The 16746-nt window shown below is 27.0% G+C and overlaps 1 protein-coding gene across 2 annotated transcripts; it reads left to right on the forward strand.

The window, feature by feature from the left end:
* Nucleotides 1-2030: 2030 nt before the first annotated feature.
* LOC107440143 (peptidyl-prolyl cis-trans isomerase-like 3) lies at nucleotides 2031-14781 on the forward strand. 2 transcript variants are annotated; one of them, XM_016053014.3, is made up of 6 exons: nucleotides 2031-2103; nucleotides 3653-3727; nucleotides 6812-6905; nucleotides 8160-8227; nucleotides 9688-9806; nucleotides 14514-14781. In XM_016053014.3, exons 1-6 carry the CDS (start codon nucleotides 2101-2103, stop codon nucleotides 14638-14640), a joined length of 486 nt encoding a protein of 161 aa, XP_015908500.1. In that variant the 5' UTR covers nucleotides 2031-2100; the 3' UTR covers nucleotides 14641-14781. The 2 variants fall into 2 exon arrangements, with proteins under 2 accessions (XP_015908500.1, XP_042899434.1); XM_043043500.1 differs by lacking the exon at nucleotides 2031-2103 and adding an exon at nucleotides 2449-2479.
* The last annotated feature ends 1965 nt before the right edge of the window (nucleotides 14782-16746 follow it).

Raw genomic sequence — 16746 nt, forward strand, 5'->3', positions numbered from 1 at the left:
GACTAACTAATTACTGAAAAAGTAATGTCCATTATCTTTTTTCTATCGAACTCAAAAGCTTAATGAATTGTAAAGACTGAGAATAAATTTGTCAAATGAAAAGTAAATTTATTTACATTAAGAAGCATTCTTAAATTAAATTACTCTTGGTAAAAACAGCCTTCATTTTTTAATTACTTGTATGTACATTAACTACATAGTTAAAAAGATTTAAAATTACTTGTATTAAAATAAATGTGAATAAAAATTAAATGAGTATAATTGAAATATATTTACTGATAGCGGAACGGCAAATTATTTTACATACTACAATGACATGTAAAGAATAATGAAATATTATGTTTTAAAAGTTACATTCTTATCTACATTTAAGTTTTTGAACAGAAAAAAAAAATTATTATTATTTTTTATTTTTTTTAACCTGTTCTTAATCATAAGAATGAAACATTTATTATTAATGTGATTTGAAATCAGTAAATTTATTATCGCAGCTTTAAGTAGATACACATTAGATAATACAATACTGAATAAATAATACTGTATAAATAATATTTTCTACATAAATCTATGATTTAAAAGAATCGTAATGAATCATATAAACAATGATTTTTCTTCTTTTTTTGTTAAATGTTTTTTGATCGTGCCAATCCTGCTTTTTATTGTTTCTTTACAGTACCTGCGGCAGTTCTTAAGGATTGCACTCCACACACTCACGAATGGGCAATAATTGAAATTTTTAATATAATTAATTTCCATGACATAAAAGTTGAATTGTTGTTATTATTTTAAAAATTGCACTCCTGATATTTTATATCAGGAGTGTAATATATCATTTTATATGATATATTAACTGAAATGGAATTAGACAGATCTAGAAATATAAATTAAAATAATTCATACGAATATTATATCGTAGGAATAGGAAAAATACATCCAAGATTTAGTAAATGTAAGGAAAATATTATAATAATGCTTGTAAATATGGATAGTTAATTATAACGAAATTTTTATAGCTCTTTGAGCAACAAAATTGTGTATTAAAATAGAAAAATCTAAAGAAGTTGAAAAATCATTCTCAATAGTGCCAAAAATAGTGATGAAAGGCCGGCATTACTTATCACTACTCTCAAATGAGTTTTTATAAATTTCAGTGTATACATAGAATTTGGCATGATAATTTACAAAGATTGCTTTTATGAGAAAGAGAGAGAGAGAAAAAAATAAAGGTTTTACTAAACTTTTTATTGGTTGCTATAAATTTTTTTTCATGTGAATGTGGTCCTGATGGTAGGTTTTGCTAATAAATATTTTCCATACGATTGGTATTCATTCACGTGGGGTCTCGCAGTGAACTGATCGTTAAGACACGGTTCCCAGCAGGTCACCGAAGTCAAGCATCACTGACTGCGGTCAGTGTGCGGGTGGGTAACCACTTGGATCAGTCTGCATAGGGACTGAGGGTGTGCGGTATTGGTCCTCGTTAAACTGTTCTGCAGTAAAGTGCTCGACTTCGCGTGCAGGTCGTCAGGCTACCGAAGCACGGGTTCCATCCTCTCTGCAAAGGATCAAAATTGTGATGGCATGTCCTCGGATCATCCTCAGGGATGTTTCTAAGACTGTCGCCAATAGCCCATTGTGCAGCTCTAGTGCGACGTAAATGAACTACAACAACAATCGTTCACGTGGGAAATTTTCCCGTGACAAAAAATTACAAGCAATGAGAATTGTTCTCAAGTGTCCACAAGAGCAGTCAAGAGGATGCATTTTATTTTAATTCATAGAATTGATTACTCAGAGTCAGAAAACGTGCATAAAGGTTACTATTTTAAATATGTTATGGCATGATTAACTTATATATTGTTTCGATAAAAACTTTCTTTAGAAAAGCGAATTAAAATAAAACATAACAGCAATGGTACATTTCCATTGATGATTAGCACAATGATATGTAAATTTGAGGCAGTAGGAATTACTCTCTAAGAAATGTTTTTCGTGAAAATAAGGCATTGCATATTAGTGAAATAGACAGTTAAGACTGTTAAACTTTCTTTCGTCGAAAAAGTAAGTCTGGCAATTGTTTCAATTGGTAAATTTCAAAAAATGGTAAACATATAAAAAACATATTTTCATTTCGTTTTAAAAAACCCAATTATTTTTGAGATGTAGTAATTATTTCCCAGCTATTTCCCCCATACTCTGTCTGTATACACATTTCTAACAAATATCCATCGCTTGTTCATATTTTATTGTAAAATCTAATACTTATTTTAATTATACGTATGCTTTAACAGTTTACGTGAATGCTTTTATATGATAAAACTAATGTTTGTAAAATTTACTCATAATTTAGAGTAATTTTTTGAAAAAAGAAGAGTTTTTGATATAGTGTTATATTATTTATTATTTTAATAATCCTGAGCAACTTATTTATTGATTTTGCAGGTGTGCCAATTTCATGATTAGAAACTACTTTCAAAATGTAGTGATATTGATTACTTTATTGCTTTTAGGAAACGAATTTAGCCGGAGGATTTAACTTACACTCATGTTCAAAATTAAAAAGAGTTTTTTATAGAAAGAGAACATTTATGAAAAATGGTTTTGAATAATAAATTGGTTTATTTTAACATGATATATTGTAAAGAATTAACAATTCTTATATTGAGGAGATTTCCGCCTCGTGATCTGTGGCAGAATAATGGCCAAGTCTTGGCAACTTCTGGGCAGCCGCAAAGGAGACACTAAAAAAAAACATCTCACAAAGGGACTAACTTGAAAGGTATAACTCGTAGCCATCCCCGGGCAAGCATCTACATGTTTTTTAAAAAAAAATTTGCAAGTTTAAAATCTATTTGGCATCTTGCCGATTGTAGTTGGCGAGACAGATCACGATAGGAAAATATCACTCTTCAGCACACATCTACAAATTTAAGGAAAAAAAATAGCAAATTTGAAGTTTACATGACACCTTGGTGATTAAGTTAGCGCTACAGATCATGATACAGAAATATCCTTTTATGAATACTTTCTTTCAATCTTATATCCCTTTTTTGAAAGTATATTTTTAATTGAAAAATGTTGTAAAATTGTCTATTATTTCTTAAATGTTTAAGATACTTAATTTTTCTCAGAAATGCAGTGTATATCTAAAGTTTCAGAGCAGAATATCATATTCTTAATTGAAATAACATATATGCTTTCTTTTAAAATTGATCACGAGTGTGCATTTTTGCCAAACTCATTTCTCGTTCTAAAATGCTTAGTCCCGGAGATTTCATGAGGTTTTCACTAATCAGATTTGAAAAATTTGCAGCCTTTGAATCTTTCTTCCTTACTAAAATAACATTAGTAATTGCAACGCATCTTAAAGAATTTTATTTTTGGTATTACACAACTCACAACAATGCCTTTTTCAAACAGTAGTGCATTACAATAGTATAAACTACGAAAATAAAGTAGCAACTGCAGTAGTTTGGTTACTTGTAGCATGTTAATTAAATTTAATATAGCATTAGGAAGTTGCCTATTTTTTTCTGGGGCAGTTTTTTCACCAGAATTTTATCAAACTTTATCTGAAAAAAGTTATTGATACATTTTAATAACACACTTTCTAGGGTTAATGCTTGTTATTTATTTATTTATTCTTTTTCAGTCTGTGACTTTACATACTGATGTAGGTGATTTGAAAATCGAACTGTTTTGTGAACAGTGCCCTAAAGCATGTGAGGTTAGTTTATGATCTATTACTGTTTAGAATTATTTTTAAAGAGAAAATTTAGTTTTAATTTAATTGTTTTATTTTATAACCGTTGTTGAACAGCCGACCCAAATTTGAGTTTATGACTACCAACGTTCAACTCCGTAGCCTCGAAATTTTAAACCCAATCCAGTAGACAAGGAAACTCTTGGATCAGTACCCCCAGAGGTATTGATCGGTTGTGGGAACTTAAGACTTTGTGAGCCGGACAGCATTAATGTGCACCAGTCACTATTTAATACACGGGGGTTCTCCGGTTGGCTAGATTCGAACTCTCGTTCCTTACCTCACAAGTGTTGTACCAACCAGGTTATCCCGGCCTGTAATTTAATTGTGATATTTTAATGAATTATTATGGAAGTTTTATTCATGTACTTCATGAGACTTATTGTATTATTGCAGTAATTATTTAAATGGTAAGAAATAAAATATGTAACTTACATTTATTTTTATGTTACACTTGTGGTGTTCTAATAACAAGTTATTGTTTTTTTTATAATATTAAATTAAACCAAATTATTTATTTGCCTTTTCAGATTGAATTTTTTAATAAATAATGTCATGATTTCCTGTATTTATGTTACTTGCTCTTATTTATTGTGAATTTTTAAAATTTGTTGTGAAAATCATGGGTCTATGTTTCATTCTTCTCAGCCTCTTCAGTCCTTAGAGGAGCATAACACTTAAGTTATGCCTCTGCCTCACATAATTTTCAGAAAAAGTACTTTATCCTAAAAAGTACTTTTACCAATTTCTTTGATTTTTGTCTCAACATGTTTACACCAGTGTCTACTTTTGTCTTCATTTTTTCTGTGTATGTTACGATCTGTTTTGTTTGCATTATTTGTTGAGGAATATAATCCAAAGTCTGCCCACTTTTAATTTAATTAAATTAACTTTCTTAAATGAAATTAATGTGAGTAATTAATTCTTCTTAAATGAAATTAATGTGAATTAGTTATTCTGGTAGCTAACCTTATTGACGTGAATGTGTATAAAATTACTTTTAAGTATCAAAGAATTTTTAAACAAAAGAATGAACATTTTAGTGACTAAAAAAAAATTAGTGTACTACCTACTGCTTTTCATTGAAAAGAACTGTAATTTTGCAGGGTTGTACTTTTTTCATTCAAATCACTTAAAAGCAAGCTTATATTAATATTTTTATTACAAAATATTCATGAAATAAAAGCTACATGAAGTTATTAATTCATTATTGTGATGTAAGTGGATGTTTGGCTAAATATAAAGACGCAAATCTGCGCTTCTGAAACAGTTTAGCTTCGAAATCTTTAAGAGCAATAATTCTAAACTATGATTAGAAATTTGCTTTTTTAAATGAAGCCTAAATTATATAAACTATAAAAAATTCGAAACAGCTTCTGAAACAGTTTAGCTTCGAAATCTTTAAGAGCAATAATTCTAAACTATGATTAGAAATTTGCTTTTTTAAATGAAGCCTAAATTATATAAACTATACAAAATTACTAATTTTTCCATTTTTCGTTCAACATATGCTGTTTTTTCTGAAACAGTTTGGTTTAGAATTCTTGATGAAAAATAATTTTATACTATCATAAGAAATAGACGTTTTCAATGCAGCTTCACTACATGTGTATGAAGTATATAAAATTATTTAAAATAACTTATTTCTCCATTTTCGCCCAATGCATGATATTATTTTTGAAACAATTTGGCTTAGAAATCTTTAAGAACAATAATTTTTTTTAACTATGATTAGAAATTAACCTTTTTATTGCGGCTTAAAATATATGAACTATACAAAATTAACTATCATTTTTTGGCTCGTCACATATAATTTTACAAATAGTTTGGCTTAGAAATCTTTACAATAATTTTAAACTATGATTATAAATTAACTTTTTGAATGGAGCTTAAATATATGTTTATGAACTACAAAATTCATTAAAAGTACTTATTTTTGTCTAAACCAGTGATATAATTTTCAACAAATCTTATGTAGTTTTTAAGAAATTGCCTGATATAATAAATACATATGCCTAATATGATAAATACATAAACCGATTTAAAACCATGTATTGCATGGAATATAGCAATAAACATTTTTCTTGTTTGCTTCTTTTATCTCACTTTCCCATCCCTAAACAAAGGCCAACACCAGCAGATGTTGCAACTGTAAGGGGCCAGTGGGGTCAATATTTATTTTCTATGAGAGAGAGCGCATTGGAATGCGTAGTTATTCATTAATGGTCAAAGGGGTGGACACTAATCTGTGAAAGGCACTAATTTCAACTCGTTTTTACTCTCTGTTCGGTTAAAGAATCCTGCAAATAACTGTCACAAATTAAACTTTGGCGAGCAGTAAACATAAAACGTTCTTCATTTAAGATAAGATAGGACATAAACAGAAAAATTGAAAATAGATGTAATCAAGCCAATATTTGCAATGAAAATAAAAGTTAACACATTTTTTTATACTACATATTGTTTTTCAGTCATTTATTTAAATAATGTATAATAAAAGGAGGAGTTTGGAACCATTAGTTAAATTGTCTGAGGAACGGATATACTGAACTCCAGATTATAGTGGACCAAATTTTCGGTCCCTTGAAGGCTCACTGTTTGTTTGTATTAAAATTTTTTTTTTTATAAATAATATAAAACAATATAGGAGTTTTTACCGTACATCATAGAATATCTTTTTATTTTCTTTCATAGTACCAACATAAAATAAAATTTATTTTTTGATGTGACTATATATTTTGTAAATTTAAACACCATAGAAATAATAAACATATCCATTTCTTTCTTTGTTTTGTATTATTGTACTGAATTTAATCCAAGTTGATAACCAGACATTTCAGACCTTTAAAAACAACTGTGAGCATTTTATTTAATGATTACATCTTATTCATAAATTTTTTTTCCAAAAATAAATTGGAAAACTCTTTGAAATTAATAAAGCAAAATGTTCTGCAGTTTCAGTATACTCTGAATTGCAATGTTTGATAAAGTTATTTCATTAATAAATATTTTAATTCTGAGCAGTAATCTATGGTATTTATTTTTTAGAATTTTTTGGCTCTCTGTGCCAGTGATTATTATGATGGCTGTGTTTTTCTAAGAAATATTAAAGGTTTTATTATACAGACTGGAGATCCAACAGGTATATTTTTGATGAACAATTCTTTTGTTTAAATATATTTTTAGTGTGGGAATATTATATGATATTATTAAGTAATATTAATTATTATGAAGTATTATAAACTTTGAACTAAATTTTCACTTTTTTTTGCATAAAAACATATCAATATAATGTGCAGTGCATAAAATAAAAATGGATTACCCCGAGTAACTTTGGATCTAATAATGTTCACTTTTTATGACTCAATCTTAATAGTTCAAAGGGATGACTTCAACTATGCTGATTTATTAGTGTAGATATCTAAAGTTACTAAATCAGAAACGTACTTTCTTTGAATAAGAAACGGATTCAGATTGATGACCATCACAATAGCCGTAATCTCGGAAATATGGTCTGAATAGTTTGATCCAGAGAGCGGTCCAAAGTTTGAACCCCGTAATGTTAATTTTACTTTATGCGTCTATTGCCATATCTTGCAAAGTTTTCAAGTTAATTGAAAAATTTTTGCACAGAATTATAAATTCATTTATTCAAATATAATTTCATGCAAAAAATAACTTTTAGTAAATATTTATTATTTATTTTATATATTTTTTCAATGATAGTTGAAAATATTTTGAATAGTAAGATATAAAATTTTTTGCATCATTTTAAGGAAGGCAATTTTTTAAATGGCAAAATACAAAATTTAAGCATCCAGTAGATCCTGAGAGATCGAATTTTAAAAATACAAAGTTTTAAAAGTTTGATTTTCCTAGAACTATTCATCAAATTTCAATCAAATTTTGTATTTTGCTATCTAAAATTGCATTCTGGTCTAAAAAATTATGTACCTTACAGTTCAAAATTTTTTGACTATTACGAAATAGTAAGAAAAATAAAAATATTTATTAAAACTGTATGCGTTTTATAATTTGTATGCATTTGTAATTCTTGACTTTCCCTAAATTCCCCTAAAGACGTCAGCTTCGGTAGCCGTATTTGTATTTCCATTGTTTTCTCTTTTCTTTATTGCTTCAATTATTCTTTCGTATGAAAATTCTGCTGCGTTTCTTTCGAAGGAAGTTCTGTTATTATAGATTTAAATATTTTGTATTCTTTTTCTTACCTGGAAAATATGATATAAGAATTATACTTTATTGGTAGTTGAATTGATTTATTCAATTTATCTTATCTTGTTTATAATTTTTTTTACTTTAACCATGATCAATAATGACAAAGGCCAAGAATGGAAAACTTTAGCTTAAATTACTATGTATACATATATATTTTTAGGAACCGGAAAAGGTGGGCTTAGTATTTGGGGAAAGAAATTTGAAGATGAACTTAAGGATGAATTGAAGGTATACCTTATAATATTTTATTCTCTTTTTTTAATAATATTTCTTTAAAAAAAAACTGTTTTTAATTCTGATGACATATTCCACCTGAGATTATTGTTTACTTCTTAAATTTTGATATTATTAAAAAACTGGGTAAACATGTAGTGTTGTTTAGTGGAATAAATATTCTATGTAGATGCACAACAAATAGTATGTAAATTTTTTTTGTATTAAATCTATTGGGTGTCATGTATTTTATATTTTTCTTTTATCATATCAGAGCTCAAAGTTATCTTCTATTTCATTAAAAAAAATGTACTTAAATCTTCCTTAATAATGTAAAAATTTCAATAATGCTCTGAAACTTTCGTGACTTTCCAAATTTTTGTTTAAATTAGAGGGGAAAATAAATAAATTTTATGTTTCTAAGAAAAAATTGAAGAAATTACAAATTTAAAGATTTCATTATATGCTATGAGTCAAAATATCGAACAAAATGAATGTCAAGTATGGTTATTAATCTACTGCCATAGTTGTCGACAATTATCCTTGAATTGACAGGCATGAAGATATTCTATGTTGGAGAAAGATATAAAAAGTTTCGATCTCTCTTTCCTTTCTACCCCTTCATTGGAATGTATAATATTTTAGGTTTTCAAAGGGAGAATCCTCATATTTTGCTACTCAATTTTCCATATTTAGAGTATTTTCTCCCACTTTTTTTTTCTAAAAATATTTTTGCTTAACTTTTTAAAATTTTTTTAAAATCTTTTTTTAAAAATGCTTCTTTTTTCATTCAAGTGCAGATACTACTAAATCTGCTACCAATTATGTATCTGCCATCGCAGAAAATTTTTAGGATTACCCCTTTAAAGGAGAAAAAAGGCTATCCTAAAATTTCTCTATCCCAACCCAAAGGCAATTTGTCAGAGACTGATGTGAGGAAAAATTTTTTTTCTCTGCTTTGCACATCCATTTGCTCATTTCGACAATAAATTAACACAAGATAAAAATATGCAGCAAATAAGTTAACTTCTTAAATAAATCATAGATTTTTCTGTTAACTTTTTAAATTTTATTTTAAAACTCAGCTAAAGATTCTGTATTCCACTTGAAGATGAGGATCTTTGGAACATATTACTAATGCCCCCATTAGTAATATGTCCTCCATAGTAATCAGAAATCTGAAAAAGACCCCTACCAATGTTTAAGACAAATAAAAAAGTTATGTGTTTAAATTTAGCTAATTTAAAACAAGCTAAGAAATTTAAAAAATCATTCTGCAGATCTTTAACAAAAAGGAGAAGTTCGTCTTAATTTTTTTAATCAGGAATTTCCAAAATGATATTGTATCTGTGTATTTTAATCTCATCCTCCTCAAAAGCCTGCCCCTTGAAACACCCATGTGCTTGAGCTAGATTAAACTAAATGCATTGTTTTGCATCTTATGCTTTGTAGTACATATCGAATAATTTTTGCAGCACAGTACTCGAGGAATGATTTCCATGGCAAGTAGTGGTCCAAACACTAACGGATCACAGTTTTTTATTACCTATAGTAGACAACCTCAACTAGATATGAAGTATACTCTTTTTGGAAAGTAAGACATAAAATTTTATCTAATTTTTTTTTGCTATGAAATTTATTTGGATTTATATTTAGCTGTTGATTGTGCCTAACTTTTTTTGACTGTATATTATTGAAAGATCTCTTTGATTAAGTCCATCTAATTCTAAATAAGAATTATTAAGCACAATTTAATATGAGTAGAATGGAAATTATATTATATAGGCTCTTGGTAAAGTATCAAATACAATAAAGAATGAAATTTTTGATTACAGAAAGTGCTTTGATTAATTTTATTTTTAGCATTGCTTTATTTAGGTTTTTATTTTATTGGGTTTTGGTTAGAATTAGAGTTCAATAAGCAATGGAATTTTTGAAACCGATTATAGAAAACTATTTCCACTAATTTTATTTGCAGCATTGTTTTACGTAGGTTTTCATTTTATCGCTTCAAATTTTTGCTGCAACCTTAATATAGTGTTAAATTTAGCCCTGTTACTATTCTAGTTGAACCATATCATGTAATCAAATTTCTTAGACAATATGGTTCAACTTTGCACAGTAATGAGATTGTAGCAAAGATGAATCATGTTATGGTTTAAGATGTTCCAAAATTTCTGACAGTGTAGTTAATGTGAAGAAAACATTTATTTAGTTTTCAATTGGTTTTCAATTAATTATCAATGAACATAATATATTTAATGCTGTTTTCTTGAATATTGAGGCTTAACATTTGTTTTGAAAAGTGTAACTCTAGTCCTTCGGCGAAAATAATTTCTGGATGCATGCCTGCTACCAACAATTTAATTTGTATATCAAACAAATATTGAATTAAAATATAAAAAAAAATTATTTCAATATTTATATTGCAATTTATTTACGAATACTAAAGCTGCGTTTCTTCAAGGAAAAAGAAAAATTTATTTTATTCTATTTTATGCCCAATTCATGATATACTTAAAGGAAAGTTTTTGTTATTTTAATTTTAAATTAGAACCACGTTTATGCTCACAAAAATATTTTATTTTAAAATTAGATGAAGTTTAACACACCAAATTTTAATTTATAAAAAAATATTCGCGCATTTTAGCAACAAATAACAATTGTTAATTTTTGTTTGAAGCATTCTGTGAATAGGCTTTTTAAAAAATAGCAAAAACTTTCTTTTTGGATATTTGTTTTTGGTCAAGTGTTATTCCAAAAGTTATGCCATACAAGAATATGACCCTAGCCATACATGCAACTTTATTTTTGTTCATACTAGTCTTTGTTTTGGGTCCTCCAATAGTTTAGTTATATAAGGAACATTTTCTTAGTCATATAAGGTAATCATCTAATTATCATATATTACTACATCACCATAATAACAAAATTCGTTTTTGCTTTAAAAAAAACTGCCGTGAGTAGTCTTCTAAAAAAAAATAGGGAAAACCTTCTCTTCTTTTCAGCCTTGTCTCTCTTTTTTCAGTTCTTTCATTTCTTTGTTTTAGGCTAAATTTTCATCCTAAGCTTCAGTCATATGACGAGACATCACTATCACTACATCTGTAAAAAAAATTCATAGCTTGTTAAGTAATCTACAAAATATTTTAATATGGAATGGAATCATATCAGAAATGATTAGCTATCAATTATGCAAGTGGTGAAATTGCAATAAAATTTTGTTAGAAAGGAATAATTATTCTTAATTTTGGTGTCTGTAAAATGTAACATGAAACTTGAGGTCAAAAGTGAATAACTACAGACTTTTTGTATTATAACCAATCATAATGATTTGTTATTTGCAATCAAATTGCTAATGTATTTCGTTGCATATTTACACAGTAATTAACTTTGTTATAATTGTTATGTAAATAAAATTATTACTCAAAAACAAAAGAAATTTAACAAGAGAAATAGGCATATGAAGTTATTAAATGAAATAAATAGTCCAGAATGGTATTGGAAGAGTAGTTAAATTCATTTATGGGGAGCAACGACAAACAGACATGGGCAATTCCACCATTTATAAATGTTGTATTTTCAAATTTTAAAAGCTTATAACATATAGCTTAGAAATTTTTTAGAGCAGTTCTAATAATTTTTGAGAAAATAAGTGTTCATGTCATTTACACTTATGTCTGTCCTACCATTTCTAAGATAGAGCTCTAAAAATGGGACTAGGTGTTTGGCCTTGGTTGGGTGGTAATGGTGTAAGCTAAAATAAATATGATGATAATATCAGCCTTTAAGGCTAAAATATTACCAGTTGTTCTATCTACCATTAAGAAGTGAAATTTACTTAATACTTCCTTTGAAATTATAAATTTCTTTACAGAAATATGAATTTCAGACTAACTTTTATTTTTCTTAAATTTTGTTGATTCTGAAATTTGTAACTTTTATATTTAACAAATGCATTAAGGTATCCAAATTTGTTATATACTAAAAAGTGAAAAGGGGGATCTAAAGCAAGTCAAACTTTTCTTAAGTCTAAGTGTTTCTTCAATCTCCACAGATTTCAGTTATGTTGAATTAACCATATGCGAATAAATAATATTAACAAATTTGAAAATAAATTTACTTTCTTAATAAAAATCAGCAAAATTTTATATGTAATGCCAATTTATTCTAAAACACATTTTTTTTGTTAGTGTAATTGAAATTGTAGGTAAATTAGATTTAAATTTTATAATTGTATTTTTTTTATAGAAAATTAAATAGAAAATATTATTTAAGCACATAGAAATGTATATTAAGGATTTTAGATCATATTAAAAGAAATGAACTAATTTAAATAAGATCAACAACAAATTAAATACTTCTTTAATTTAGTAACTAAGTCAAAAGAGTCATTCAACTTGTATTTCTTTAATTTCTTAGACTTTGCTAACAGTTTTTCTCTTAAAATCAATCGCATAGCAAATAAGGGCTATTAACATCTCTATTGTTATAAAAAATCATCGAATTTGATGGATGATGAGAGTATCTTTTTTTTAATCAGTTTATTTTTAAAAATGTACAAGTTATTGAAATGTGCTAATTATTTGTGCTGAATAAAATATGAAAAATTTAAAAACCAATAATTTTATTCAAACCTTCATTACAACTTTTCATAAACACATATTAATTGTTTTTTATTATTAAATTTTGTTTCATAATTCCAGTTTTTTTTAAAAATTAAAGTTATATCAATATAAAAATGTTTATGGTTTGTAAGTCAAAACATTCCACCCATTCACTACTGGTATAAAGCAAAAAGACCAGGACTCTCTCTATCTCTCCCTGGTGACAGGCAAACCAACACCTGCTTATCCCGACTGGCCAGTAGACACCTGAAAAGTCTCACATTTTCTGCAAATCAAAAGATTTTTCTTCTTTGCCCTAAATGCCAACAAAACCAGGCATCACCTGAGCACATCTGGAACTTTTAGGGGCTGGACTGGAACGACATTCATTCCTCTCCCATTCTGGTTTCGGATTTTCTTAATATCAACGGATTCATTGATCTGGTCTGACCCCGTCAGACCAGATGGGAATTAGCAACAACAGCAACAACAAGTCAAAACAATTTCCTAAAATATAATTAATGTTTTTAAATGCTAAGAATAAATCATATTTTCATGATTTGTGTAAGTTGTGTCATTGCACTAATTTTTTTTAAATTCATCTTTATTTGATTAGAGCATGTTAATTTGTTTTGCACTATTAAAAATATCTATACGCGTATTTTTTAATCAATTCTAATATAAAATTGGCATGCAATCATTTTAATAGCAATATTAGTAAAAATACCATTACCAGTAGCTATAAGTTGCTCATTAGATATATCAGCATGAAACTCCTGCATTTCATTGCTAAAAATAAAATTTATATAGTGATCTCAAGAGTTCTTTTATTAGCTTTTTGTAATGACTCATAAGCTATTGTAAATAGTGTGTGTTCAATGTGGAGTTAAATAAAATTTATAAGAAAAAATAATTAAATTTTTTAATTTTTAAATGAATAAATTACATTTATTTTATTGAAATTTTAGTCTAATGTAAGATTTCTTTTGAGCATTAATTTTTAAAATTATTTATTTAAAAGTTCTAGTTTTTAAATTATATTGTTAATTACAAAAGACATGAAAAATATGAAGATAATTACCCCTAAAATTGATTCTAATTAAAAAAAAAACATTTAAAAGTATCATGCAAAATATGTTTTTATTTAAATCATATTATTTTATATCTGTTCAATTTATAACTTTAAAGTAAAGTGAAGTATAATACTAAATGTAGTAAAATATATTCAAGTTTAGTTAAAGTTTATTCCTAAATTTAGTTAAATTTTTTTTCCATTGGGAATAAACCTTTTTTTTTTTTAATTATTTGTGCATGTAAAAACTTCTTTAAAGCCCTTTACTTTTGATGTAAGGGAATTTATTTAATTTACCGAAAAATTTTAACAGCATTTGATAAATGTAAAAATAGTTTTTATAAAGACATCACAAAAACTTGTTTCTCTCTTTTTGTTGAGTAGAGCGTATAATTAGAGGCACAGTTGGCCTTCTACTAACGGTCGCACCACTGAGTTTAGTTTTATATTTCATTATGAGTGGTATAGAAACAGCAATGTTTTGTATCTTTCTTTTAATTGGTAATATCGTATTGTACATACCTTTCTAAGTGAACGAAATATTTTGCTACAGTGACTTAAAATTTATGTGACATTTTGTTGTTAAATTTCCATTACAAATAGAGTTATTTATTTTTTTCAGAGTCATAGATGGCTTAGACACTTTGGATGAATTAGAAAAACTACCCGTGAATCCAAAAACATTTCGACCTGTTTCTGATATAAGATTGAACTCTGTGAATATTCATGCTAATCCATTTGCAAAGTGATTTTGTTATTAAAATTAAAGATTTTAAATCATTTAATTTATTTTTAATGTTCAGCAGATAACATCATTCATTGCAATGAATAGGATGCTGTTTTTGTACATAATAATTAAAATTAAATAAAAGTATTCTTTATTTTGTTAATATTTGAAAATTATTTTTTTTTAAAAAAGGTGATAATAATTTTGATAGATATTGGTTGAAGATAATAATGACTGATATTTTCATCTATGTTATGGGCAACGGCTTATTGCTCTTTAGCAAGGATAACAAGAAAGGTGGAAATCTGTTCTCTGATAGGCAAGTTTTTTAAATGAATATTTGCACAGCTGATGACTGTATACCATCGCCTGTTTTATTCCAAAGAAAGTGTTTTTCAAACGACGATTATTAGTATATGTAAGTATTACAACATGAGAGAAACTGGAAGGGAATATATTCAAAACTTACATTCTGTGCTTGCAAAGAAGAAAAAATAGGATTTGTCACAAGATGTTTGAAGATGGACTAACGACTAAATATAGCAAAAATAAAAGATATAGCAAACAAAAGCAATCACTTAAAAAGGGATTTAATTAAATTTTTTTTTTGGAAAAAGAGTTTATTCACTCATCATCAAAATTTTATTTTTAATTGCTGTTATTTATGCTATAAAATGCAAAAGTCTTATCAAATAAAAAAGAATTATTTAAACAGTTGCTGATTGTCATGTAATTTTTCAAACTAAAATAGCAATTTTTGTATGTTAAGGAGTTACTATATATTTCTACTTCCCTGTTATCGATATGTTTCAGAGTGCTCTAGTTAGACTACAATATGAACATAATGATTCGGTCCATTGTTAAAGTTTTTTTTTCCAATATAATTTAAAAAGTAATATTACTGATATATTTGCTATAAATCACATAACAGTATTTATTAAAAGAAATGAAATATTAATGTATATTCTCAGTAGTTTTAGTTTGCTAAACCAGGTGGTTTTTCAAGTAATAATTGTCTCTTATGTGAACTGAGGAAAAATATAATTTCCAGCTTTATTTTTTCAATTAGTAATTTTTATTTTCACTAAATGTTAAGTATCAATGTAGTCATTTATTTAATAATAGATTAGTACACAATTGTATGTCAACACATTATTTATTACCTTAAACTGTCCAGAATTTATTACTAAAGGGTTGTGCTTGCGTAAAATTTACTATCGTGGAAATTCAGCTTTTTTACCTTTTGGCTAATCTCATCCCTGCTGTTAGATAAAACTTCAATTATTTGTAATAATCACGTATTTATTAATAATAATTATTTATTTATAATGATTATATAATATACAATTATAAGTTTAGTTAATAAAATTATACAATTATAATATATAATTATAAGTCTATGTCATAACAAAGTTTTCAAGTAATTTAATCTTATGGTTTGAAGATTTAGTACCAGAGAGTAACTTATTTTCTCCATCATAAAGGATTATTTTGCAATTTTTTATTTGAAAACAAAAAAAAAAGTTTGGTTCTCTCAATAAAAAAAGTAAAAAATTTTTTAAAGTAAAGTAAATTTTATTTACAATACTCCTTGAAGGAAAAAGAAAAACTTTAATGTCTCATTATTTTCTCAAGATGGCAGAATCATTCGAGGTAGTCTTTTTCGTTTCAAACTAACATACATTTTCAAACCCAAAGTGGCCTTTCCCCAAACTCTTCTGTGATCTGATTTAAATATCATGGTTAGACATAATCATTTCACTTCTCGAGTTGCAAGTAGCCAATTAAGTACTTGCACTTCAAGAAGAAGAAGATCACTGATACCTACGCATGTGACCTATGATGTCAGCTCCAGCTGATCGTTTATAAGCAAAATGGTGTGTTAAAGTTGAGCTAAGTTTCTCAACACTTGTTAGAATGTTAATTAAATACAGTGCTGCACATCAAATGTGTTGAAATAAAATTCATTCTCTTCTACGTCTTTTATTATTTGTTTATGTATTTTATTGTAACCGTGGTATATTTTTATTTTGTGTACCTGGCAACTTCGATGCATAATTAGTTAATATTCCACATTGCTTCGTGCCTGTCTTTGTGTTAAGCAAGAAATATGTAGTGAGAATTGAAA

The sequence above is a fragment of the Parasteatoda tepidariorum genome, chromosome 8 (genome assembly GCF_043381705.1).
Source record: "Parasteatoda tepidariorum isolate YZ-2023 chromosome 8, CAS_Ptep_4.0, whole genome shotgun sequence".
NCBI lineage: Eukaryota > Metazoa > Arthropoda > Arachnida > Araneae > Theridiidae > Parasteatoda > Parasteatoda tepidariorum.

What these genes read in the sequence shown, in the direction of transcription:
- LOC107440143 (XM_043043500.1), top strand. Translation starts at nt 2,456, where the DNA reads ATGATTAGAAACTACTTTCAAAAT. An exon ending in TTAGAAACTACTTTCAAAAT is followed by an intron (nt 2,480 to 3,652) that starts GTAGTGATATTG and finishes ATTCTTTTTCAG; the next exon opens with TCTGTGACTTTACATACTGA. An exon ending in AGTGCCCTAAAGCATGTGAG is followed by an intron (nt 3,728 to 6,811) that starts GTTAGTTTATGA and finishes TTTATTTTTTAG; the next exon opens with AATTTTTTGGCTCTCTGTGC.